The sequence below is a fragment of the Cenococcum geophilum genome, assembly GCF_001692895.1.
Source record: "Cenococcum geophilum 1.58 unplaced genomic scaffold K441scaffold_12, whole genome shotgun sequence".
In the NCBI taxonomy this organism is placed as follows: Eukaryota; Fungi; Ascomycota; class Dothideomycetes; order Gloniales; family Gloniaceae; genus Cenococcum; species Cenococcum geophilum.
Window position 1 is genome coordinate 2,789,264 of NW_027137570.1, and position 24,790 is coordinate 2,814,053.

General features: G+C 48.5%; 7 protein-coding genes across 7 annotated transcripts; 5 read left to right on the plus strand and 2 right to left on the minus strand.

Moving 5' to 3' along the window:
- Positions 1 to 241: 241 nt before the first annotated feature.
- On the minus strand, positions 242 to 1,855 carry K441DRAFT_685856 (uncharacterized protein; the record flags this gene model as incomplete). The annotated part of the gene is made up of 6 exons (XM_067651929.1): positions 242 to 353; positions 410 to 1,009; positions 1,061 to 1,123; positions 1,231 to 1,391; positions 1,489 to 1,675; positions 1,851 to 1,855. 6 exons carry the CDS (start codon positions 1,853 to 1,855, stop codon positions 242 to 244), a joined length of 1,128 nt encoding a protein of 375 aa, XP_067506331.1.
- Positions 1,856 to 2,703: 848 nt separating this feature from the next.
- On the plus strand, positions 2,704 to 4,020 carry K441DRAFT_675736 (uncharacterized protein; the record flags this gene model as incomplete). The annotated part of the gene is made up of 1 exon (XM_067650881.1): positions 2,704 to 4,020. One exon carries the CDS (start codon positions 2,704 to 2,706, stop codon positions 4,018 to 4,020), a length of 1,317 nt encoding a protein of 438 aa, XP_067506332.1.
- A 5,403-nt stretch (positions 4,021 to 9,423) lies between these two features.
- K441DRAFT_675737 (3-deoxy-7-phosphoheptulonate synthase) lies at positions 9,424 to 10,678 on the plus strand (the record flags this gene model as incomplete). The annotated part of the gene is made up of 3 exons (XM_067650882.1): positions 9,424 to 9,429; positions 9,503 to 10,463; positions 10,521 to 10,678. The coding sequence occupies 3 exons, from the start codon at positions 9,424 to 9,426 to the stop codon at positions 10,676 to 10,678; spliced, it is 1,125 nt and encodes a 374-aa protein (XP_067506333.1).
- A 4,812-nt stretch (positions 10,679 to 15,490) lies between these two features.
- On the minus strand, positions 15,491 to 16,575 carry K441DRAFT_685859 (uncharacterized protein; the record flags this gene model as incomplete). The annotated part of the gene is made up of 3 exons (XM_067651930.1): positions 15,491 to 15,623; positions 15,720 to 16,441; positions 16,561 to 16,575. 3 exons carry the CDS (start codon positions 16,573 to 16,575, stop codon positions 15,491 to 15,493), a joined length of 870 nt encoding a protein of 289 aa, XP_067506334.1.
- Positions 16,576 to 16,930: 355 nt separating this feature from the next.
- K441DRAFT_551076 (uncharacterized protein) lies at positions 16,931 to 17,300 on the plus strand (the record flags this gene model as incomplete). Its single annotated transcript, XM_067643078.1, has 3 exons — positions 16,931 to 17,011; positions 17,069 to 17,100; positions 17,174 to 17,300. The coding sequence occupies 3 exons, from the start codon at positions 16,931 to 16,933 to the stop codon at positions 17,298 to 17,300; spliced, it is 240 nt and encodes a 79-aa protein (XP_067506335.1).
- Positions 17,301 to 17,969: 669 nt separating this feature from the next.
- On the plus strand, positions 17,970 to 18,566 carry K441DRAFT_685861 (HSP20-like chaperone; the record flags this gene model as incomplete). The annotated part of the gene is made up of 1 exon (XM_067651931.1): positions 17,970 to 18,566. The coding sequence occupies one exon, from the start codon at positions 17,970 to 17,972 to the stop codon at positions 18,564 to 18,566; it is 597 nt and encodes a 198-aa protein (XP_067506336.1).
- A 2,312-nt stretch (positions 18,567 to 20,878) lies between these two features.
- K441DRAFT_41810 (uncharacterized protein) lies at positions 20,879 to 24,152 on the plus strand. Its single transcript, XM_067641531.1, has 7 exons — positions 20,879 to 21,328; positions 21,395 to 21,568; positions 21,639 to 21,663; positions 21,726 to 22,304; positions 22,372 to 23,634; positions 23,765 to 23,911; positions 24,129 to 24,152. Exons 1-6 carry the CDS (start codon positions 20,986 to 20,988, stop codon positions 23,904 to 23,906), a joined length of 2,526 nt encoding a protein of 841 aa, XP_067506337.1. The 5' UTR covers positions 20,879 to 20,985; the 3' UTR covers positions 23,907 to 23,911; positions 24,129 to 24,152.
- Positions 24,153 to 24,790: the final 638 nt, after the last annotated feature.

Consider the following 24,790-nt stretch of genomic DNA (forward strand, 5'->3'; position numbering starts at 1 on the left):
TGTGGATGAAACCATTGGGAAGAATCAAAGGAACTGCATTTGGTAGTACAGGATCAAAACAGGATCAAACAAAGCTCATCTGAGCAACACCAACGTGTCTATAGCACAAGGGAATGGAGAATAATTCTTAGCTGTTTTCTTAGTGCTGTACAAGTAATAGACACGGCATGCATCACCTCCCGTGCCGCTGCAACGAATACCCCAACCAACCAGCTCCATCCTTTCTTACGAGTCACCTCACTCACTGCTTATCGCTCATTTTAACGTTTGGTCTTGCGGTTGATGGGGTTTTTGCGGGGCCCACGGGCGGGTTATAGACGATCTTCCGAGTCTTGAGGGGCGTCCATTTGTATCTGGATAACGTTAGCTCGGAGAAGTAGCAGTATAATTGAAAGATCAAATCACATACCTCTTCACCCAAACACTCAAGGCAAACAAAACGCCGCCAATTGCCATGACCTTCCAGCCCATCTTCTTCCGCTCATCCGTTTCTGGCTCAGCAGACCAGTTCAAGAATTCGGTGACATCTTTTGCCATTTGAGATGCAGATGCGGGAGTACCATCCTCATACTCAACCAAGTCGTCATACAGCACACGGGCCATGGCAATTCCAGTTCCAGGGAAGTATGGGTTGAAATTCAATCCTTCCGGTACGACAGTTCCTGCAGGCGGTTCCTCGGGATAGCCGGTCAACAAACTGAAAATGTAGTCGCAGCCGCCGTGTCTCGCTTTAACCATCAAGCTCAAATCCGGGGGTAAGGCACCATTGTTGGCAGCGCGGGCAGCCTCATCGTTCTTATACGGGCTTGGGAGGTAGTCAGAAAGTTTTCCTGGCCGTTTTTCAATTTCTCCCTCGTCGTTTGGCTCAGTGTCGTATTCATTCTCCTCGGCCAATGCTTTAGCCTCATCCACGGTCATGATGTTGCCGACGAGTGAGCGATAGGGAATACGCTGGAGGGAATGGCATGCTGCGCAGACCTCGCGATAGACTTGGAAGCCTCGGCGTAGACTGATTTGATCAGAACGGGTGTTGCGGATATCTTAGCATTCGGTAACTCACGCTTGATGATCAAAGGTCTTAGTCCATTTGGTATGTTCCCATGGATATGCGGTGGGGTGAAGTCTATAAAATGCCGAACATCTAATCAGTATTTGGTCTGCTGAGAGAGTCAAGCGCCCAGTGTCATTGCCCCGGTCGGGCCCGGGGCCTAAGTATTCAAGGCTACTCACCCTTCTTCCGCTGGTGTCATAGCATCGACATTCTGGCCGTAAAGATGATAGTACCAGGCCACGGATCCGATAGCGAAGGCGGTTGCACCTGAACCGAGAGCCGTCGTCTTCCAGGACGAGGTAGCTTCCTCGGCTGTGGAGCTCGACGTCGAGGCAGAACGCTATAAATCCATTGAATCAGCATGATATCCAATTGGAAGGATTGGAGCTCGAGATGGCGTTGTCGAAGCTGGAGCTGGATGGGATGATTGGGCGTACCGAAGCTGTTTTGCTGGCAGCGTTGCGAGCGACAGGGCCAACCGAGCGCGCCGAGCGGAGGCACGATCTCGCCAACATAATGATCGGAAGCTGGCTCAGGGCCCGAAGGAGAGAGGAGAGGGTCAATTGAAGGAGAGGCGATGTGTTGGTGGAGTAATGGCGCTCGGCGAAGAGGAGAGTCGTCCTCCTAGCAAGATTCGTCCAGGATGTGCTAGATTTTCGCTTGGCGTCAGTCTATTTTCCGTGGGTTGGATTGGTCAAGGAACCTCAACATCAACATCAACACCAAAAACCTCTACAGCTGTCATGCATATTCATCACATATCTCTATATGGACCGAATCATATTAGGGGTAAATAAACCACATAGGTCCTTCTGTGCTATGGACATAAGGTTGGGCTGTCAAGCGTCAAGATATGCAAACATTTCATAGAACCAGAGGGCCATTTTCTCCTACCAAGTGCTGGAAACGAAAGCCATCCACCGATAGCTCAATACACTCAAAATATATCCCTCGAGCCATTCTGCTGCGAATACACTGCGCTTGGGGCATATGAGCAGGATTTTACCTTGTCAAGCCATGCATCCGGCGCTTCCTTATCGGCTCGAAAGTCTGGCATGTGGTTCAAGCTCTGGTTGGCCGTTTAGAAAGTTTGTACCCTTGACCTTTATACCCTCCTTCTCTTTAACTGCCTTTGCGAGCTGCAAGGATTCTCATTATCTAGAAGCAGCCTCCAAGGCAGTCCTTTATTAAGGCAGCCATAACAAAGCTAACGTACCCCTTGCGATTACCATTGCACTTGCATACATTAAGTAAATGGCTGCAGAATAAGTATATTTCTGTCTGATCGTAAAAGTTTATAGAGTCTAGCTTAGTATTTCTTACAAAAAGTGGATGTTGAGTTTCCCACAGTATCATGGAAAAGTTTCGCTTTTTCTAAAAAACCTCAGTCTGTAACTTCCATCACCCTGAAGCCCAGTGGCATCGATCTACTAGCTAATTCTGCATAAGCGAGCTGTAGACGGTGTCTTTCATGGCTTTGTTCATTGTTATAATGTCTTTATTCATTGTAGAAAAATGCAAGGTTGATCATGATTCATGAATACAGCACTCAAGTACAATGCTATTGACTACATATAGGTCGGCCCATTGGTACAACATGAACATCGAATAAAGAATGTGGCGCTTTACTTGTAATATTTACAGCATTCACTATGTCTCCAGTGATTACATTCTCTTTTCGTTATTATAATAGACCACTCCTTCTCCTTCTCCTTCCAAACCTCTTACTAGAAAAGCCTGTACCCTTGTCATCCGAACAACCCTTCTTAACTCAAAATAATACCCGCAAGATGTTTTCAGCAGTACTTTCTCTCGCTATACTGGCCGGCCAGGTAGTAAACGCTGCCGTTAACTCTCCACGTCAGAGCCCATATGTTGTAGTAACAGTAACTTTGACAACCACAGTTCCCAACGCCGCTCCGGTGAGTACTACACCACAGATCAGCTCTCAGGAAGTGGTATTTGTTACCGCCACAGACACTACATACGTTCTCCCTGAGAATACAGGGTTTGTCGGTGCACCAAATGCCAGCTCAGCAGCTTCCTCTGCTATCTATAACTCGTCACTTTTAGCCCAGCAGACTGCTCCTTATCTTAATGCTTTGAGTACTGAAATACCAACGTCTGCTCCTTACTTTAACTCATCAATCGTTGTGGTACAGACGACTATGCCATACCCAAACACATCAGCAACAGGGATCCCAACTTCTGGCAATGATTTGACCAATCCTATCATCTATCCGGCTATTCCCACAGACACGGCAACGATAGCACACGCGCCGAACCGTCCAACGTTCCCTGCGAATGCAAGTTCCTTCTATTTTCCGAATATCTCAAGCACAATAGCCGCCCTAGTCAATACCAGCAACACCACTCTCGCCGTAGAGCCAATCACCGGCACACTCCTCAGCGCCCTCGAAAGTGAGCTACACACGCTTCAATCGGCAGCTGAAGCCTCCTCACTCACTTCCCTAGTTTCCCGCGCCCTCTCGACTTCCTCAGTCAAGGCCGCCGTCCAAATAATCACCACAGTCCGGCCCGCATACATCTACTCCTTGAGCGGTCGACCCATCTACACCTCCCCTCCCAGCACGATCACCTACACGCCCTTCCCGCCCGGCGCAAGTTTCCGAGCCGCTGGTCCCGCCTCAGGCTTCAACTCCACGAAGCCTGACAGTCCCGCGTCGTCCATCTTTCCCANCATGACGTCTAAGCCTGCTCCGCCTGCTCCGTCCACCGTACCACCTGCACCACCGGTCTCGAGCGCTAAAGCGCTGAGCTCCTCGTTGGGCTATCCGGCGGGATTCTCGCAAGGCGCGCATTGCCCGTTCCCTTACCCCCGGGAGAGTTGTGCGTGGAACGGCCAGGCGGCGACGGAGGCGGCTAGGAGCACGATAGAGACGAAGGCGTCTGAGGCGCTGAAGAGTACGGAGACGGGGAAGTGTCCGTATCCGGGGCAGAAGTGTTAGGAGATTTCTGTGAGAGCGCTTTCTCTTATTTTATGATTGATTTATCTGGTTCCGTTCATGTCTGACACCCCGCCATGCATCTTCCATTTAGTATTGCACGTTTATAATTTTAGAATCTCACATCTGTCGGTTTAAATGTGCCCCTTAGATGCAGGTTGTTCATGTACAGTAAAAACTCCTTATAACGATAACGGTGTTATAACGATATACTCTATATTACGATCTACACCCCTTAACCAAGCCTTTTTTGGTGTAATATTACGATATTCTGATATTTAACAATATCATAGGGGTAGCCCCACCAAAATCGTTATAAGGAGTTTTTAATTCGTCAGATTTAACCTTTCCTCACCGTAAGTTCAGCCATCAATCTTCATTACACAACGATTAAAATCTATTAAAATAATACTCAGATCCTACTCTCCATACTTAATTCTATCTTATTTATTATGCCTAGATCTTAAAACCCTTAAAGGCAACGTTGTTATAGGTTCTCTAACTTTAAGCATTAGAAAATACGCGCCTACCATATAAAACACCCTTACTTATTATAAAAACACGTTGCTTTATAGGCAAGCGACTTCCTCTGTTAAAAAATCAATTAATCCTTAATATCAGAAATACTAAGCGATAAATTTAACCACCTTAATTCAGCTAAATTGCCACGCGGGTACGGCGGGCAAGAGCGACAGCAAGCTAGCAAACATCCTCTCCTTAAGGAAGCTCTCTTTAAGTGGCACCAACGCCTATAGATCTCACGCATTCCTATTACGGGCGATCTTATATATACTGCCGCATCTTAATTATGGCAATAGATACCTCTACTAGCTTAATCGCCTAAGCCAAGGTGGTCAATTGGGTAGCTAAAGGGTTTTAAATCTTACAACAGAATTCATAAAAGGAAGCAATATAGCGAGGCTGCGTTAGTTAATATAGAAGGTACTAAAGATCGCATAATAGAGCTTCGTGCGATCATCGTGTCTTTTCCGTTAAAGGATGTTTATAATATGGATAAGACTAGGCTCTTTTAGAAGGCTATACTAGATACTACACTAGCTACTAAAGCTCTCTTAGGAACGAAAAAGTAGAAGGCAAGAGTATCTCTAGCTAATTACTCTAACGCAGATAGCTCAAATAAGCTTCCTCTCTAGATAATTAGATCCTCAGCTTAGCCACAATATTTTATAAGAGCTCACATTAATATCGCTTCGCTTAATATTATATAGAAGAGCAACAAGAAGGCCTAGATAACGACAGTAATTATAACTAAATAGCTCACCTAGTTTAACAAAAGGATACATAGCAGAAGAGTCCTCCTTCTACTTAACAATTTTAGCGCGCACAAAGCAGCTGTTTAAACACTTACTAAAAACAATACTCTTAAGAATACACGGGTCAAGTTTCTTCCTCCTAATTATACCTCTGTATACCAGCCACTTAATTAAGAAATTATCGCAAACTTTAAGTTATACTACCAACGATATTGGCTTAAATTTATGGTGGAGCACTCCCTCTAAGATTAAGATCTAATTAAGCAGATATATATTCTTTAGGCTATCCAATAGGCAATTATAGCTTAAAAGGAAGTTACACCAAAAGCAATTAACAGTTGCTTCATCAAATCTACTCTCTTTAGCTTAAGAGAAGGCCCACCGCCTCACCCTTATAATTATATAGATCCAATTATCAATAAGGTACAAGAGATAGCTAAACAACTACGTACTGCCGGAAGGATCTATAAGCCTATAAATATTCAGAATTTTATTCATCTTCCGGGCGAAGATATAGTAGACTCTACTAAAGATCTTATTAAGCACGTAGCGGAGCTCTACGCTGGGCCAGATCGCGATACAGAAACAGATAAGAAGGACTCCCAACAACCTTGAATTAAACTTAATAAGGCAATACAGGCCTTACAAAAGCTTCGTCTATATAAGGAGCAACAGGAGGATAGTAAGAGAGAGGTTATTACAACTCTATTAAGGCACAAGCGTCAAATCCAAGGACGACGACTCCAAAACACCAAGCAGACGACGATTAAATTGTTTTTTGGTGGAGCTAATCGCTCAATTTTAACTTCGGGCTCATAGATATGCAATATCATTATATAATTTTAACGTTTGGTGTGTTTTACGTACAAAGTCTGAATACAACGATACCTTTGGTATAACGATACGGACGGCGAAAAAAACCGTATCGTTATAAAGAGTTTTTACTGTAGCCTCTTTCGTGATGAGCACTCGGCCAGGTAGCATTGTAGTTGTCGGTTGGGGAGATCGCTTGTGAAGCAGAGCAACGGTCGACTTTAAATTACTCGAAGTACGGGGATGGAGCTTTTCGGGAACCGCTATTCGGGAGATTCTCCTCTAAATGTTTGTGTCTTCTAGTAATTCGGTGGAGATTTTAATATAATTTTGCGTGAGGGGATCACTAAGTTGCTAGTTCTGCGTGGCCAAATGCTGAGCATTACTACGGAGATTAACAGTTTTAGAGATATGTGCCTTCAATTTGACAACTTTGGATGCTCAGATATTCTCAGGCGGTTGTTCGATTTCTAATTATCGGGAGTCAATAGCCTTAGAAGCGGCCTTTAGCCGCTTTCGCACTTTTCCTATCTTTTGGATGCCCTAAGGCCTCAGGCTTGACTGCCCCATTGCTGATGGCACAATGGATAGAGTACTTGGACCACAGAGGGTGGACAATAACTTAGTGGAGGGGATCAAACGCCTTTTATGAATAAAGCTACCGTATACCAATACAATACAGATTTTGTGATTACATGGCGTAATATTTGTAAGCACATACCCTTGCCTGAGCACATTCCATCAGCAACTTCTTCTGGCAGTTGGCCGCCGTCTCCGCGTAAGATAACATGTCAGCATTAATGCCCTTGCCATCTGGTCCGCCATCGAACACCTCGTACGAAAACCAGTCCCTAAACCCGGTTTTCAATACACCCTACGCGACCTCCGCTACAGGGATAGCCGCCGTTGAACGGGAGGGGGCGAAAATCGTGGCTCCAACGCCCTCGTGGCGCGAGGCCAGACTCATCGGGTTCTTGGCTGAGCGGTTGCGGCGGCTTATATGCATATGAGATCTATAGGAGGTAGATCTTGTCTTTCGGGGCTGTGGCGCTTAGGTCCTCCAGACTCTGTTTGAACCGCTTCTCTAGCTGGTCTCTAGGTACGTCTTTGCGTAGGCTAGAGGCGGTAGTCGGGTCGCCCTATTCGCTGCCTGCGGTCTGGAAGGTGTCGAGGCAGAGGCCAGCGTTGGTACGGTCGGCGCGCCGCACGATGTCCTAGACATTGCGCTAGTAGGGCACGTGGCTAGACTAATACCAGTTTTCGTAGGCGAGGCGGAAGTTGTGTTTCGCGAGGAGGTCAGCGAGGGATTGAAGGCCAGGGACGATGCGGGAGCGGTCTAGTTTCACGAGATGAGTATCGGAGGAGCCGACTTGTGTAGTCAGGACGTCAGCAGCTGATATACACGCTCAGAGCGGCCAGTGATCCGCGAATGGATCTGGAGTTGAAAGTGGCTCAAGTCAAATCTCGCCTGCAGCATGTCTGTCCCGCATGCTTCCACTATCCGTATCCAGCGGTGTGCTCGATCAAATGCATCCTTTCTCTCGTCAGAGCCCTCTGGCCACCCTTCGAAGTTCGGAAATGGCTGCAACGTCATAATCTCGAGGCCTTTGTTGTCACATAACCTCTTAACCTCGGTAGCGACAGTGCAGAGCTCGTCATAGTTCGTTGGACTGACTTCCTGCTCGAGATGTAGTTTCCCGAAGGAAAGAATGTCTCGAAAAGAGAGTTCAATGGTTGTAAAGCCGGCTATAGATATCGCATCGAGCTTTTTTGGAAGTGTGTCGCCTGGTTTGCTGCCAATAGAACAGCCAGCGTAGCTGATGGGAATTTGTCGAACAGGACGATCAAGAATGAGAACTCTGTCGATTGAAGCTGGCTCTAGAAGCTCTCTATATGCATAAGGTAGGTGCAGGCAACAGAAACTGAGTGGTAAGACACAAGTAGGGTGGTAGGCATCAAAGACAGTAGTAATATGGTGGTAAGGGTCAATAGAATTGTGTTGAGCGAGGCGAAGTCCATGCCATGATTGTAGCTATTTGCTTCTCAAGAGAGTCTAATTGGTTAATTGATTAATTGTTAACGATTATATAGAGAAGTAAAGCACGATAAAAGAATAGTTGGACATATTACCCGTCATAGTGTGTGACGAGCGTGTTTCCATAATTCTCTATCAGTGACGTCGGAGCAAATAGGAATGTCGGAGCATCATCGGCAATGATTTTGACGAGCAACATGATATGCATATCCCCGCAACGGTGGCGTCCACACGGTACGTAGCCCGTGCAGGAACACCAAAATCAGAAGTACGCGCATCACCTATATAGAATCAATCAATATATTTTTATCAACTATGCCTTCTAATCGTATTTCTAATGATTACGACTCCTGTGGCACCCCAGACCTCCCTCCCTACGTCGATTCTCATGACGCCTTTGCTATATTTAAGCTGTTCTTTACGGATAAGATCCTAGAGAAGCTTATAGAGAGGACAAATAAGTACGCAGAGCTTTATCCACTAAGGAGGACACTACTGCCGACATAAAGAGGAATTATACACCTGCTTTAATGTGCTTATTCGTATGGAAATTAGTATAGAATCGGCCATCAAGGATTACTGGGGCGCTTGCGAGCTAGATGGCGCAGGTCTCGACAGATTGAGTGTATATAGGAATATTTATATTACAATCGACAGATATCATCTACCTCATTTCTCAGCACGCCCCTAGATCCTATAGATTCTATTGGCTAAGCCTTACCGACAACGTGTGGACCGAATTTGCCGTTGCAAGGGATAACATCTTAGCCACCCATACGAGTCAGCTACCCAAAGCGAGCCAGCCGCCAAAATCCACCAACTTTAATCTACTATAACCTTAGTAGTATTAAATTTTATTCAAATATCTTTAATAGTGGTAGAGTTATAGTAGGTTAAAGTTAGTAGATTTTAGTGGTTGCTGTGGTGACTCGCTTGGGTGGCTAAGACGTTACACGGTACTTTTTTTACAGGATAAGTCAGTATGCAGTGCCAATCTGCAGGTGTTCAATTTGCGTAGTGCAACCATGGCTGCCCGTCAATGCCGACTTGGGTTGCGAAAGGCGTGTTCGTGGACGCAATCCGGGGTATGAGTGGAACCGAGGTTTAATCTTCACCGCTTTGCAAAGCCCTGAAAAAAGTCTCGACTCATGACTTTAAAATCTCTACGTTTCCCCTAGCCACATCTTGTAAGATAAGCTCCTGTACACTGGAATAGTCACTCGTTCCTCACTTACGTTTATGCTCTCATCTTCCATTTGCATATTCTGCTTCTAGGATTTCATAATGTCTGTAAGTAAATCATTCCCGCGCCCCAGTAAATTCGCCACCCGCTGTAAAATCTGGAGACTGACCTTTCGAACAGCAGTTCTACAAAGAAAACAAATTCGTCGGTGACAAGGATAATTCCGAAGACTGGCGTATTCGGGGCTACAATCCTTTGACTCCTCCCGGTCTTCTCCAGCATGAAATTTGTCAGACTCAAAAATCAAAACAAACTGTCATCACTACTCGGAATGAAGCTGTGGAAATCGTTCAGGGGACAGATACTAGGAAACGTTTACTCGTTGTTGTTGGACCCTGCTCAATTCATGACCCCAAAGCTGCCTTGGACTACTGCGATCGTCTCCTTAAGCTGAAGGAGAAGTATGAAGATACTTTGCTCATCGTCATGCGATCCTACCTCGAGAAGCCACGGACAACCGTTGGATGGAAGGGTCTGATCAACGACCCGGATATTGACAATACCTTCAAGATCAACAAGGGTTTGAGGATATCGAGACAACTTTTCGTGGATCTGACAGACAAGGGCATGCCGTTGGCAAGCGAGATGTTGGATACGATTTCTCCTCAGTTCTTGGCTGATCTGTTGAGTGTCGGAGCGATTGGCGCTAGAACAACTGAAAGCCAGCTCCACCGAGAGCTAGCATCTGGCTTGTCCTTCCCCGTTGGCTTCAAGAATGGCACGGATGGAAGTCTTGACGTCGCTATTGACGCCATTGGTGCTGTCAGGCATCCCCATCACTTCCTCAGTGTAACCAAGCCCGGTGTTGTCGCTATTGTGGGTACCGTTGGGAACGAAGATTGCTTCGTCATATTAAGAGGCGGCAAGAAAGGGACCAACTATGATGCGAAGAGCATCGCCGAGGCTCGAGAAAAACTGTCGCAGAAAGGACTCAACGCGCGCTTGATGGTTGATTGCAGCCACGGCAACTCCGAAAAGAATCACAAAAATCAGCCTAAAGTAGCCCATGCATTAGCAGAACAAATCGCAAGTGGCGAAACGGCTATCATGGGTGTCATGATTGAGAGTCACATTGATGAAGGTAAGTGTGCCTCGCGAGTGGCAACTATCACGCCCGAGGCTGATGAAATCATTTCAGGCAACCAGGTACCAAAAGAAGGCAAGGAGTGCCTGAAATATGGCGTTAGCATCACCGATGCCTGCATCGGCTGGGAAGACACGGAAAAAGTGCTTGAGGAGCTGGCAACAGCCGTTCAAAAGCGAAAATCACTTCTAGGAGTCAACTGGCATGCTTAGATATTTTTCAGTTCTTGCGACTTTCCCTTGCGACGAGGATGCAAGATAAGGGTTGATCATCGGCGAGTCCGAAGTCCAATATCGTTTATCTGACTCGGCTTGAATATTTCCATTTGGGCGCAGGAGGCTTTCGCATGTGGCTCTTACCACAATGCGAGAGACGGCATGCAGGTCAAGATGGTATGCATGCTACTAAGGGGACAGAAACAATGAACTGTCCATTTGAGATGCAATTTGATGTTGAGAACATCCATTGACTTTCAAATCCGCACTAATCACAAAGCGACGTGATGTTCACATTGGCCATAACAGTCGCAAGGCGTATTGAGTGGACACACAGCCTTCGCTCTCGTGTCTGAATTCATTTCCAGGGATTGACCTCGCTGGTCAGCGACACAGCCGAATACTCCTGCAGAAGCCGGAGAGAGGATCTCCACTCGCCTAGCTCCCACCTGCAGGCCTTGGGACCTTTGCCATGCAGCACTTAAAATGAAAGACTTTAGAACAGCAGCACAGACCGCGCGTAAAAGGAGAATCTTGGACGAACTGGCGAATGGTTCACTTTTCATGCAAGTAGCCATGCTCCATGCTGTCCTCTGCGCTGCGTTGGACAAAGCGTTCGACCCAGCAAAACGAGTGTGGAATACGGGCTGCTGCAAGAGCGCCATGGTGATTTTTTCAACGGTCGTTTCCAAATGAACGGACGATGTCAGGGGAGGTTGTGTGGGGTATATTTAAACGTAATAGTTGAAGAAGCGGACCGACATGACTTGTATCCAATGCCATGTTCAGGCGGATGAACCTGTTCGCTGGAAGAGACTTCGTGCCGGGCCTGTGAGGTTCCTCAGTTTATCAATCTCCATCCCACTGCTACGGTAACAACGTTCTGACTTTCGATCCAGGAATTTTACGCCAAGAGCGCCATCCCTCAACAACCGGGACGGTGGGCACCGTTCCGACGTGGGGGGTTTAAGCGCTCGGCGTCCGGATGCGGAGAAAGGACTCCCCAGTTACACAGCTCTCGCACCTAGGGTTGCAGAATACCTGACGAACCAGTCCTGCAGCTTGCTTGTCAAGTGCACGATCATACCCCATAGCCTTGGTCAGACAGTCAATACCCATGGCTGAGCCCTTGTGTGCAACTGTACTCTCATCGATGCGACTCATGGGGCTACTGCAACTTTTCGAAGTCATGACACGAACCTTATGCCTCTCCCAGCAATACTAGCAAAACCCTTGGTATCTGAAGCTGAAGAGTCACACCGCAAACTGGACTTCACGTAGACGCCAGTCACCCCTCGAAAATCCATCCATGCGTCTTTGCAATGAAGCGTACAGAAAACCGGTGAGTGGAGGCCAAGTAGGAAAGCGTGCAGGAGCCCCACAGGCGCATCCCCAAAGCCCGTGCAGAATTTTGACAAAGGCGCCGTCGACGGTAGCTAACGGGCTGTCTCAGCCAACATTCATCGGGAGTATTTGACACGATTCCTTTGTCTGATTAGTGGGTGGTCTGGCTTGCTATTAAAGAGTTTTTGAAAAGCTAAGAGAGGTCAAGTTGGCACTATGCAAGGCGTGCCCTATCATCCTCCTCTTCCAACACGCTCGAGCTCTAAGATGCATCATCCACTCGTCACTTACGTCTCTGTCACCGCCATATGCAGGCGAATCTCCGCTACTCCAGACCCGTTCATCCACCACGGGAAGTAATTAGACGGATGAACGAATAGCAACGGTAGAGGAAATCTTTGAACTTGGCTCAGCCCTAAGTACCAAAGGTCTTAGTCTGTGACGACGGGATCGCGCCCCCGGGCTAGTCCTCCCGCCCAGCCGTGCAGCCGGGACTTCTGGAAATCTTGGGTGGTCTAAGGCTACGGTTGGCTGCTACGATTTAATATTGGCAGAGCACGTCAAAGCGCGCAAGCATCCTAGGGCGGACGTGGCTTGCGTGAGATTGCAGAGGGGGAATGGCTGCCGTGAAGTGGTTGCGCCTGATCTTGTGCCTGGTCTTGCGCCTGTCGAGGCTGTGGTGACCATGACCCCTCTTTCAGCCCATCCTGAACGCAACTCAACAGTTTCGTGTGACGGTCTCGAGTGCCGCGGCCCGGCCGTGCAACTGATAATGCTTCTTGGACATGCAGTGAGGCTTCTATTCTGTCTCGCCCCCGAGGTCGAGGATGCGCAGCCGCTTTTTCTGCAAAGATGATGCAGGTCCCTGCGATAGCCGTTCGTGTCTGTTGTTTCTGAAAGGCTCGGACGCATCAGCACTCTATTTCCGTTAGAACGCGGAGCTGCAGATCAGCTGAAGTACAAGCCCCACTACTGTCTGTCAAAAATTATTGTAACGATCGTCTCCCTCCCTGCTTGCGCTGCCATTTTCGATTCGCCCACTCTCTGAAACCCGCATAACTACGCGCTGCGTAACCTAACTACTCCCAATATTCGGCGGTAATCTGACGAGAGATGCCATATTTAATTAATGAATCCCATGCTATCGCTATCTCGATCCACACGAAACAGAATATCTGATTCCAGGTAAAGGATGGGCACGTTGATGGTGTGTGGCCCCTGAGCCGCATCCAAATACTTCCAGGCTGCATATTTATTACCTCGGTATTTTCCCAGTAGGCAATTTTTTTAAGGCAAATGGAATTTTTGAATTGCATAGAAAATTACGGTTCGCATCTTTACGAACATCCCTAAACACCTGGCCGTTCAAAGATGGAGTGGCGAAGCTTTTATATAGGACCCTAGCCAGCAGGCCCGTGATCTTACCCCCAAGGACTCCACCCATAGCGGCAGGGGGACCTCTTCATCGATACCTTCGTCCTCTCATTGTTTAATACATCACCCTCCTCACCTCCTAAGACAATCATCTTGCTCGTGGCTTCGATATTAATACTGCTTTCTTTTATCTGGTATCTTTTTCGGCATCTCTCACATAATATATCCCCTTGACAACAAACCCTCGTTCACACTATTCCGTAGAGGACCAGTAGACCTGGTTGACACCTTCCTTTGAGGAGTTCAGCCGTCCAATGTGCAATAGATCGCCACCTTAAGCATACTCCGGCAACCCAGTCTTCCTCGAAGCAACTTTCTTGGGCCCCTTTGCATTCCATTAATTCGCCGCGTGGCTCCCGTCAATATGTCTGAGAATTCTGGCTTCGAGCACTGGCGAGCTTATGAGGCTCACTATTCGCAGCATCCGGCATCGCCAGCCCGTAAGCCCGACAGCCTTTCGTCGGATCTCGAAGGTATTGGCGAGTGGCAGGAAACACTCGTTAGCGGCGATGAAGAATATCCTCTTGATATCGGTGAATGCGATGAGGGTATTGAAGATCCGGAATCGCCTGCGCAACACGGTGCTTCTCCTTCGTCCTGTATCTTTAGCAACAGCCCTCAACAGCACATAGACGGCCCTCTGACTCCGATTACCACTCCAAGCAGGCGTGGCTTTTCCCCCCAATATCTTTACTTACCTCGCCGAAGGCCCAACGAGATACCACCAACTCCGACTCATGCAAGCAGGCGTGGCTTTTCCCCCCAATATCTTTACTTACCTCGCCGAAGGCCCAACGAGATACCACCAACTCCGACTCATGCAAGCAGGCGTGGCTTTTCCCCCCAATATCTTTACTTACCTCGCCGAAGGCCCAACGAGATACCACCAACTCCGACTCATGACGAGGAAGGTGAAGGGTTCCATAGAGATAATCTCGGTAGGTCTTGTCTAGTTTGGTTATCCTTCAGCACACGTTTAACGTATCTTAAGAGCAGGACTCGAGTGTCGCATCAGATCAGACCCATAACGAAAGCGCACTCCAGCAGCCCAACCGTCACTATGCTGGTTCGTACACCACCAACGGAAGCGCTGAGAAAGGACGCACCGGCCACTTCTACGTCCCGAGCCACCGCACCCGGTCGCACGAATCGAGGGACAGTCCAGATGATGAAAATCAATCAACCGGACAGCCTGTTCAACAACCTCTCTCCCAAAACCGTACGCCTCAGCCTCCTTACCCGTATTCTGAATGGGATCGGTACGATGCGCGGCCCGCCTTGAATGAGATTTAGAGATTCTAGTAGGAGAACCCACACTTCAGAAGCACAGAATAGCGCGGGGCTTATGGTTGAGATAATGTTGATGGCTCACGATCTATGATCCGCGATCCGCTTTTCATGATTCATGTCCACGGTTCACAGTTCATGGACCACAGACCGCGATCCATGATCCATGATACACGGTGCGCGATCCATTTGTTTCTACCCATGGCCTACGTTCATGATGTTCCGTCGAAGTGCCTCTCGATCTTCAAATGTTAATAGTAATCAGTCCGCCCTTTTTCGTTGTTCTTTGCTTTTCGCATCCATGCCTATGGTTCCTTTCTTTTTCTCTCTTTAGCTGGTCTGGAACTCATGCGTCCATTCTCTTTTTCATTGTATTTCTTTCGTGTGCTCCATAGGTAGCGTTGGAAGGGATCTAGAGGCAGGTACCTCTATATCATGGCATTTCTGGGCAGGTACGAAAAGTTTGGTTTTGGGGCATTGGGAATGCGTAGACTTGCACGTCTAGTCCGGCTTAATTTTTTCCTACATTTGTAAAATCATACCAGATGAGCTTTTTTAATATTGTATTATGTTTCTTTTTCACATGATTCTAACTCGCGAGTCTTGCTGGTCTTTTTTAATCGCCTTCCTAAAACTTAGCATTTCCGTCTAGTGAGCCGGGAGATTCTATACCGGTCATTGCATGAAAAATACAAGATTTCCTGGGTCAGAACGTTGCGGTAATGTCCTTTTACAATCTCTACTTCAAAGCTTCGACTTGCCCTTTTCAAACTCGACCTTATTGACACAGGAGCCTACGCCCTCAAGGCTAACCTCGACGACGTCGCCGTCCTTGAGCCACAATTGGGGCTTGCGACCCATACCGACGCCTTGAGGCCTACGAACCGTCAGTAAAACGATTGGTTTCACGACTCCCACAACCCGAAAACGACCAAAACGACCAACAAAAACTAAGGAACTCATGACGACTCACGTTCCCGTAAATATGACGTCTCCAGGCAAAAGCGTTGTGCCCTGACTCAAAAACGAAATCGTCTTCGCAACGCCAAACACCATGTCTGCCGTACTGCTCTCCTGCACAACCTTCCCATTCAGCTTCGTCGCAATGCGCAGCGCCTGCGGATCCTTGATCAACCGGGAGCTCACGATCCCCGGGCCCATGGGCGCCCACCCGTCGAACCCCTTCCCGAGCGCCCACTGGCCGCCACCACGCTTCAGCTGCCACTCGCGGTGCGATACATCATTCCCGACACAGTAACCCGCGACGTAGGACAGGGCATCGGCCTCGGGGACGTTCGCGCAGGCGCGGCCGATGACGGCGACGAGCTCGCACTCGTAGTCGAGGCCGAGGGCCTCCTGGGCGATGGCGGGGACGGGGATGGGATCGAAGGGGCCGGTGACGGAGGTGACGGGTTTGTAGAACAGGACCGGGTAGGTGGGCAGCGGCATGTTGGCCTCGGCGGCGTGCCGGGCGTAGTTGAGGCCCAGGCAGCGCACCGTCTGGATGTCGGCGCGGTCGAGCGGCGACAGCAGCAGCCGCACGTCAGCGACCTGTTCGGTGATTGTGTGTGCGCCCCATGGCGACCCGTGGATTATCTTCGCCTGCGTCGTCTTGCCGATATCTGTGATGCCAGAGGGCAGGATCGCGTCGCCGTAGTAGGTGCGGCCGTCTTTGGCGAGGAAGCGGATCAGGCGCTGGGGGAGGCAGAGGTGTCAGTTAATATGGATCGGAGCCGTGTGGCACGGTTAGAGAGAGTGTGAGTTGTTCGAGAGCGGGGTCGTGTCCAATTGAGCGGTGGCTGCAGAAGACTCACTGTAAACGAAGCCATAGCGCCCAACAATCTAGAGAATAAGAAAGTACGGAAAAATTAACCGCAAAGAAAAACGAAGACAAGCAGAAAGAGAATCCAAGATGGCAGTTCCCAAAGTCGTTGCAATAGTCTTTAGGCTGTTGAAAACAAGCTTCCCCAGTGACCCACTCCCCGATAGTTTGGCCGATGTCGGCTAAGTTCCCCCTTCGCTCTTCGGCGCAATGCGTCGGCATCTCGTCATCTACGGCCGGTAATTCCCGCACCAATCCTAGCCCGCCTGAATCGCCTTTCCACTTTTTCATCCTCTTGCTGGAGAGGCGGAGTGGAGGTTGTGTCCATCTGTCGAACGGAAAAAGGAACCAGCTTTTATCGCATGGCCAGACTGTCAGGCTTACAGAGGGATGTCCTGTCCCTTTATCGACACTGCCTCAGAGCAGTGCGACAGAAACCTGCAGTAAGCATCTATATTAGTCGTGCGGGAACAGACCTCATGAGCTGATCTTTATATTAGGATACCAGAGCAAACTTTAGAGAATTCGCGCGGTTAGTAATAATTATACCAATTATATCAATTCCTTCAGCAAAGGCGTCTTTGAGGCATTGACGGCCACCCTAGGTCTGAATTCAAGAAAAATGCACAGCTCGACAAGAAAGATTTTGGTACGATAGAGTACATGCTCCGCCGAGGACAACGCCAGCTGGAAATCTACACGGATCCGGGAATCAGGAATATTTTAAGGTGATGCTGCGCGGTTGTTTCAGGAGAAGGAGGTGGCGAGAGAGCGAATAGGGGTGCGAAAAGCAACATACGTGGACGATATTGCCAGAGGATTCATGCATGGCCGAGGGGGTAAGGTACGAGGTTGCCCGCTCCTCCCTGTTTCAAGCCAGATTTCCATACCGCAATTCGATGCTGGAGTGCGTTTGGAGAACTGATGATTCAGTCACGTGACCACGCGCCGGGGAATCTACTCGAACCATCTTCGTCAGCTCCAGATTGGGACGAGTGGCGTGACAGAGAAACACATACAACCAATGCGAAGCTTCTAGCACCTGCCAGCTGCACAGATGAAAACACTCCGTCAAAATGTCGTCAAGCTTGAGGGGTGCCTGCTCGTCAAAGTTGCGTCAGAGGCATCGAGATGCATCGTGAAGCTTCTCGAACCACCGCCTCAGGTCATACGATTACCACTTCCCCACCTCAGAGTTGCCTCACTCTGCAGCCTCTAGTGCTTTCTAGAAAGTAGAATACCGTCTATATATACTCGGCCATCCTCCCGTCTACCATCTCATCATCAGTGCAAGAAAACCAACAACAATTCATGCAATCACTGCGCCCAAGACTCCAAAGACTTCCACAACAACTCAGCCGCCGAGTATCCAAAGCACCACTCCACACAACCGCACGCACAATGTCTCTCTTCCCACGCTTCCAAGAATTCTCCCCTATCTTCCGTCTCATCGACGACTACGATCAAGCGACGCGGCAGCACCACTTCCGCGGCCTCGACACCAGCCTGCGCTCCTTCTCGCCCAAGTTTGACGTCAAGGAGCTGAAGGACACCTACGAGCTGCACGGCGAGCTGCCTGGAATCGAGCAGAAGGATGTCAACATCGAATGGACCGATGGCAACACCCTCACCATCAGCGGCCGCACGGAGCACCGCTCCGAAAGCGGCACCCCGCCCCAGGGCTTCATCGACGAGGGCACCGAAAACAAGGAGAACCAGCACGAATACCAAAAGCCGACCGTCGAGGATGAAGGCGAGGGCGGCCACAAGCAAACCGCCGTCACCAAGACTGATTCCTCCAAGGACGTCGCCAAGCCGTCTGAGGGCGGGACCAAGTACTGGGTCACTGAGCGCTCGGTCGGCGAGTTCCACCGCTCCTTCAGCTTCCCGACACGGGTAGACCAGGATGGCGTCAAGGCGAGCTTGAAGAACGGCATCCTCAGCATCGTGGTTCCCAAGGCGCAGGCTCCGAAGCCGCGTAAGATCAATATCGAGTAGAGAGATCCGACCTCAGCAATCATTAAACACAACATCAATCGCTCCTTCATCTCGACTGATCCTTTTAGTCCTTTGAGTCTATGGTAGTCTCTCTTTTCTTGCGCGGCCTCACGATACGATTCGATGACTTGGCACTTTCGGACATTTATTAAAAGTTGTGGATGGTGGTAATGGGACTTCATTTCTCCCCCTGTCTTTTCTGAACCTTTTAACTTAATACTTCGCATTGGGAGGATAGCATAGTAGGATGGCGTTCTTGTTGGAATTATACGCTCTCTCTTTTCTTTGGGGATGGCGGATTGAGGTTAATGGAGAAGCGAAGGTGTAGCTTAGCTTTGAAATTTAAAACCTCTTGACTCGAATGTGATATTACGATACTAATTCATATGCCTGATTGACCTTCTACCTATACTAAAAATGGCATACGGAAGGATTTTTAATAAAGGGGGAGCTTGGGTGTCTCCTGTGATATTTATGGTGGCCTGTCTTAACACCTTTGAATCTGCATTGAATCTGCATTCAATTACAACCAAATTGTATGCCCACCTTCAGACATCGCATCACATAATTACAAATTCATTCTGAGGCTTCTCTTACAATATTCAAACTATACATCGGCACCTGCCAACTCCTCGTGAGAATAGGGAGGATAGAATCACCGAGGCGCCTTCCGATACTGAGACCCTGCTCAACGTCAACTCAATTTTAAGCGCAAAACTTCATCTCAAAGGAGCGTTTTAGCTCGAAATCGTACTTTTTGAGGGTGATTTGTGCGCAGAATTACGATGGCCCCAGACTAATCGAGATGAAAGTGCAGGGACACCGCCCGAAGAAGTTGAAAATCCAGGGTTCGCTAAGATATAGTCGCTAGTGAAATTGGCTTCTGCTCAAAGTCCTTGCAGAATTTTTATCCCACCTCTTGCCAGGGCGCCCTAGCATTAATATAGTTAGATCCTAGAATACCCCAGATCCTTAGCTTTAGGCAGGCATACCGCTTAAATTATATAATAGTTACGCCTATTAAGCGCTTACTGTGTAGTATTTACGCTATCCCGCGCAGTGCCAAGAGCGGGTATAATAGAGTACAACAAGGGTGCGGGTTCCCTGCTAGTGCGGGACAGGTGTTAGAACCTTAATACCTTCTCGGCACCTGTTTAATCGAATTCGCAGGCCAATTTAGTAGAGGTAGTATGCCGATACATATACCTGTGCTTTTCAGTCTCTACAGGCCATTTGCGGTCCATATTAATGGAAGTGTCTCTCACACCATGCGCGCACCCCCTCCCAAAACACCGCCTGACAAATTGTTCAATATTCTAATAACCAGCACTCGAATTAGGCTAATTTTTAGAGCTTTTTATAGAGGAGATTAAACTTTTAAGCTACAATTTATAATCGTGCAAATATTGTGGGGTGCGCTTTTGCCTCTGAGGTCTTGAACTGTTTGAGAGAGGGGAGCAGATTGACATGCAATAATAACTGGTTCCGCTGCCTTAGAAGCCTTTCTGGTGTTCTTCCTTGGCCCTTGAAGCTCTTGTTAAAGTTGTTGTTGTATTTGGCGATCCTCCTTTGCCTGATCCGCGCTCCGCTCGTTGTCGGAAAGCGGGGAAGGCAAGACGTGGCTTGGTGAATTAATGCAACTCAGCCCCTTCAGCTCGCGAAAGCATAACAAGACCTCACCTCGAATCCTCCGACATATTGCACTCTGCGTCCTGACTAGATTCCCGCTCCGGGTGGCCCTGACATAGATCCGCAACAAAGACTAAGTTTAGGGCTTCCGAGCGCCTCGGCAGTTACAGGGTTGGCTGTGGCATACATGTTAATATGTTAAGCTTACTCAACCCGAGATACCTTGAATGCGCCTAGCTTACCCCAAAAAGGTCTCATAACAATCTAGCGACAGCGTTGAGCGAGTTTCGGCAGATTCTCTCGCCGGACCAAATCGCTCAACTCACCTCAAGCAATACACCTACAGCAGATGACGTTGTCCAGCTCACAGACGATATTATGGAAGCGAACGCAGGCCGAAAAAGCCGTATCTTTGCATCTCGAGTCCAGGGACTCCTGAGCCCTGTCCAGCAGTATTGTACGATCATCGACACATGCGCGGGATCCAACCAGATAGCGGCGTTGGTCTGGGGCAGCATCAAGCTCGTTCTTCTGGTGTGTACCTGATATTATTTCCTACCCTGCTCTCGCTTACATCTGCTTGTTGGCTAGGTTTCGTTGAACTTTGCCGAATACTTTGACAGGCTGTCAGAGCGTGTTGCTCAGCTTAGCAACTACTGTCCCCGATTATCTGAATATGAGAAGATTTTCCCGGCATCGCCAAGGCTGCAACTAGCACTTTCAGACTTTTATGCTGTTGTGGTAGACTTCTGCTCAAAGGCACTAAAGCCAGTGCAGGAGAAAGGTAAGAATGAAAACCCAAATCATGATTCCTTATGTGGTTTCCGGGCCCTGCTGTTTTACTTTAACAGGTATGAAACGATTCTCAAAGTCAATATGGAAGTCATTTAAAGTAGAGTTTAAGGAGATAGAGGAGAGCCTTAGTGCAGCAAAAGATGAAGTTATAGAAGAACTGCGACTCGCATCCGAACAGGCAGCACACGGCTTTCGTCGCTTGTTGACAGCTGAAATTAAGGAAATCCGCCTGAGTCAAGTGGTTGAAATGCAAGAACACAAGTATTTCCAATCACAGCAGACGCTTGCGTTACAGCAGACCCAAGCTCGGCAGATTCAAAAGATCCTAAAAGAAGAAGGTGATTTGTTATAGTTATGTGATAATAAATGATGCTTGAATAAAACTAATTATGTTACTACTGTAGAACGTCAGAAAATCCGGCTACTGCGGCAAATTCCGAACTATGACTACACCATCGGTCTTCGCCAGGCACAAGCACTGCGTTACGAAGGAACTTGCCATTGGCTTCTCAATAAACCGGATTTCCGAGGTTGGATTGATCAGACAGATTCAAAACATCTCTGGTGCTACGGGATTCGTATGTGATTCCCTTATTAGACCTAGTTGTTACCACGCTGCATAACATGCTAACTTTTGCTGGTTCAAAGCTGGCTGTGGAAAAACTGTTCTCACGTATGTAAACCGCTGGTCCTTAAGAATCTCGTAGTAGATCTGCGTTCTAAATAAAAATTTAGGGGATTTGTCATTGATCATCTGCAAACGACCTTTTTAGCTAGTGATGATACTGCCATTATCTACTATTTCTTTGACTCCTCTAATAAGACGTCATTACATACGGTTACATTCCTAAGATGCATTTTGCACCAGGCAATCAGGCTCGAGTCACTTCTCCCGGACTTACAGAGACGTCTAGAATCGCTTTTTGTGGACCAGATAGACCAGGCAGAGCCTAACACTAGCGAACTCATAAAACTCTTTATGCACTTCTACGGGAAGTTCAAAAACGCTTTCCTTCTCATCGATGGACTTGACGAAGCAAATAAAAGCGACCAGAGAAATGTCAAATCCTTCCTTAAGGAAGTGCAAAAGGTAAATAGTGCTCGAATACTCGCCATTACCCACCCAGACGTGGATATGTCAAAGGTCTTCAGCCGCAGTTGGACACTCCAAATCAACCCAGAAGACCTCAAAGTTGACATTGAAATCTTTGTCCAAAGGCAGATTGATGAGCACTCGCAAGAGGAACTCTCTATTTGTTCGCCTTCTCTACTCGATAAAGTCAAGCAAGCGTTGCTATCTGGCGCTGAAGGAATGTTAGTCAGAAGCTAATAGCTCTCCTACTCAAGATAATTTCGTGTTTGCGCTAATATTAATATTAAGGTTCCTTTGGGTAGATCTGCAATTTAAAGCCATTCTTGACGTCTGTGAGGAAGATGGAACTCCAGACAGAATTCCCAATCTTTTTGAGAACCCTCCGCGGAAAGTTACGGAACTCTACAGCCTCGCATTGACCAAGCTCTCCAATGAAGATGATAAGTGGACTGAACGAGCGAAAAAGGTGTTTCAGTGGGTTGTTTGTAGCCAACGGCCGCTAACTATCAGTGAACTTGAAGAAGCAATCTCCATAACTACGGACCAGAAGTCCTGGAGAAGTCCTCCTTTTAAGCTGGACCTGTCAAGGCTGTGCAGGATATGTGGAAACCTCGTCAAATACGATAAGGCCAACGGAATAGTTTCGTTGGCTCATCACACGGTTCTGTCTTTTCTGTTGGGTTGTTCTGATACGCCAAGAATTGCCAGCTTTGCATTCCAAGAAAACAGAACGGAGCAGTACCTGACAGATACTTGCCTTACATATTTGTCTTTTGCTGATTTCCACCAAGCAATTACGCGGACTTCAGACACAACACATGTCCGTGCACTAAACCAACCTGTAGGTCTAGTGTCAGGTATCATTCCGAGCTCCATTCGATCTTTGGCGTTGCTTCCTGTCAGAAGCACCCGATTTGGGAGGGCGAATAGACATGTTGACCTGGTCAACGTTCTAAGATCTGAAATGAGCGCACACCAGTCCGCAAGAATAGACCCTTCCTTCCAACTCCTAGAGTACTGCAAGATTTATTGGCACAACCATAGCCGTTATATAGAGCTGCAAGACGTAAAACGGTTTGCAACTCTAGAAAACCTTGTACGCGGAACGCATTTGCCTCTAGAATGGAAGCCATGGAGCTCTATTACGGACCAGAAATCCTTACCTTACTGGAAAATATTTGTTTGGGCCGTGAGAGAGGGCCATACGGTTATTTTCTGCATTTGGCAGAACATTGTCATGATGCAAGAGGCCAGTTACTGGGACCATCTTTGGTTAGAAGAAGGGCGGAGACTGTTCGATTCTGCGTGTGCAACAGCCTGCCTTGAGCAGCTGGAGATTATATTAGGCGCTAAGGAAAGAGATAAGCGTGTGGTAAGGCCGTCTGAAGACGAAATTAGTCATGAACTAGTGAGGGCGTGTCACTTAGGGCATAATAAAGTCGTCGAGCGGCTGCTTCAAGAGAAGGCGGATGTTAATGCAGCAGCAGGATATAACGGAGGAAGAACAGCACTGCAGGCAGCGGCAGAGGGAGGCCATCTCGCAGTCGTCGAGCGGCTGCTTCAAGAGAAGGCGGATGTTAATGCAGAGAAGGCGGATGTTAATGCAGGTGCAGCAGCGAAATGATGGAGGAAGAACAGCTCTGCAGGGCAGGCGGAGAGGAGCCATCTCGCAGTCGTCGAGGCGGCTGCTTCAAGGGAAGGCGGATGTTAATGCAGCAGCAGGATATAACGGAGGAAGAACAGCACTGGCAGGGCAGCGGCAGAGGGAGGGCATCTCGCAGTCGTTGAGCGGCTGCTTCAAGAGAAGGCGGATGTTAATGTAGCTGCAGTAAGATATAACTCGAGGAAGAACAGCCACTGCAGGCAGCGGCAAGGGAGGCCATCTTGCAGTCGTCGAGTGCGGCTGCTTCAAGAGAGGCGGATGTTAATGCAGGTCAGGAGGCTAACGGTAGGAAGAACAGCACTGCAGGCAGGCGGCAGAGGGAGGCCATCTCGCAGTCGTCGAGCGGCTGCTCAAGAGAAGGCGGATGTTAATGCAGCTGCAGGAGGTAGTGGAGGAAGAACAGCACTGGCAGGCAGGCGGCAGAGGGAGGCCATTCCGCAGTCGTCGAGCGGCTGCTTCAAGAGAAGGCGGATGTTAAATGCAGCAGCAGCAATATAATGGAGGAAGAACAGCACTGCAGGCAGCGGCAGAGGGAGGCCATCTCGCAGTCGCCGAGCGCTGCTTCAGAGAAGCGATTGTTAATGCAGCCAGCGGAGGTAGTTGGAGGAAGAACAGGCAGCTGCAGGCAGCGGCAGAGGGAGGCCATCTCGCAGTCGTTGAGCGGCTGCTTCAAGAGAAGGCGGGATGTTTAATGCAGCAGCAGGAGGTAGTGAGGAAGAACAGCACTGGCAGGCAGCGGCAGAGGGGAGGCCATCTCGCAGTTGTCGAGCGGCCTGCTTCAAGAGAAGGCGGATGTTAATGCAGGCAGGCAGGATAGTAGGAGGAAGAACAGCACTGCAGGCAGCGCAGAGGGAGGCCATCTCGCAGTCGTCGAGCGGCTGCTTCAAGAGAAGGCGGATGTTAATGCAGTGCAGCACAAGTGGTGGAGGAAGTAACAGCACTGCAGGCAGCGGCAGAAGGGAGGCCATCTTCGCAGTCGTCGAGCGGCTGCTTCAAGAGAAGGCGGATGTTAAGGCAGCAGCACAATATAATGGAGGAAGAACA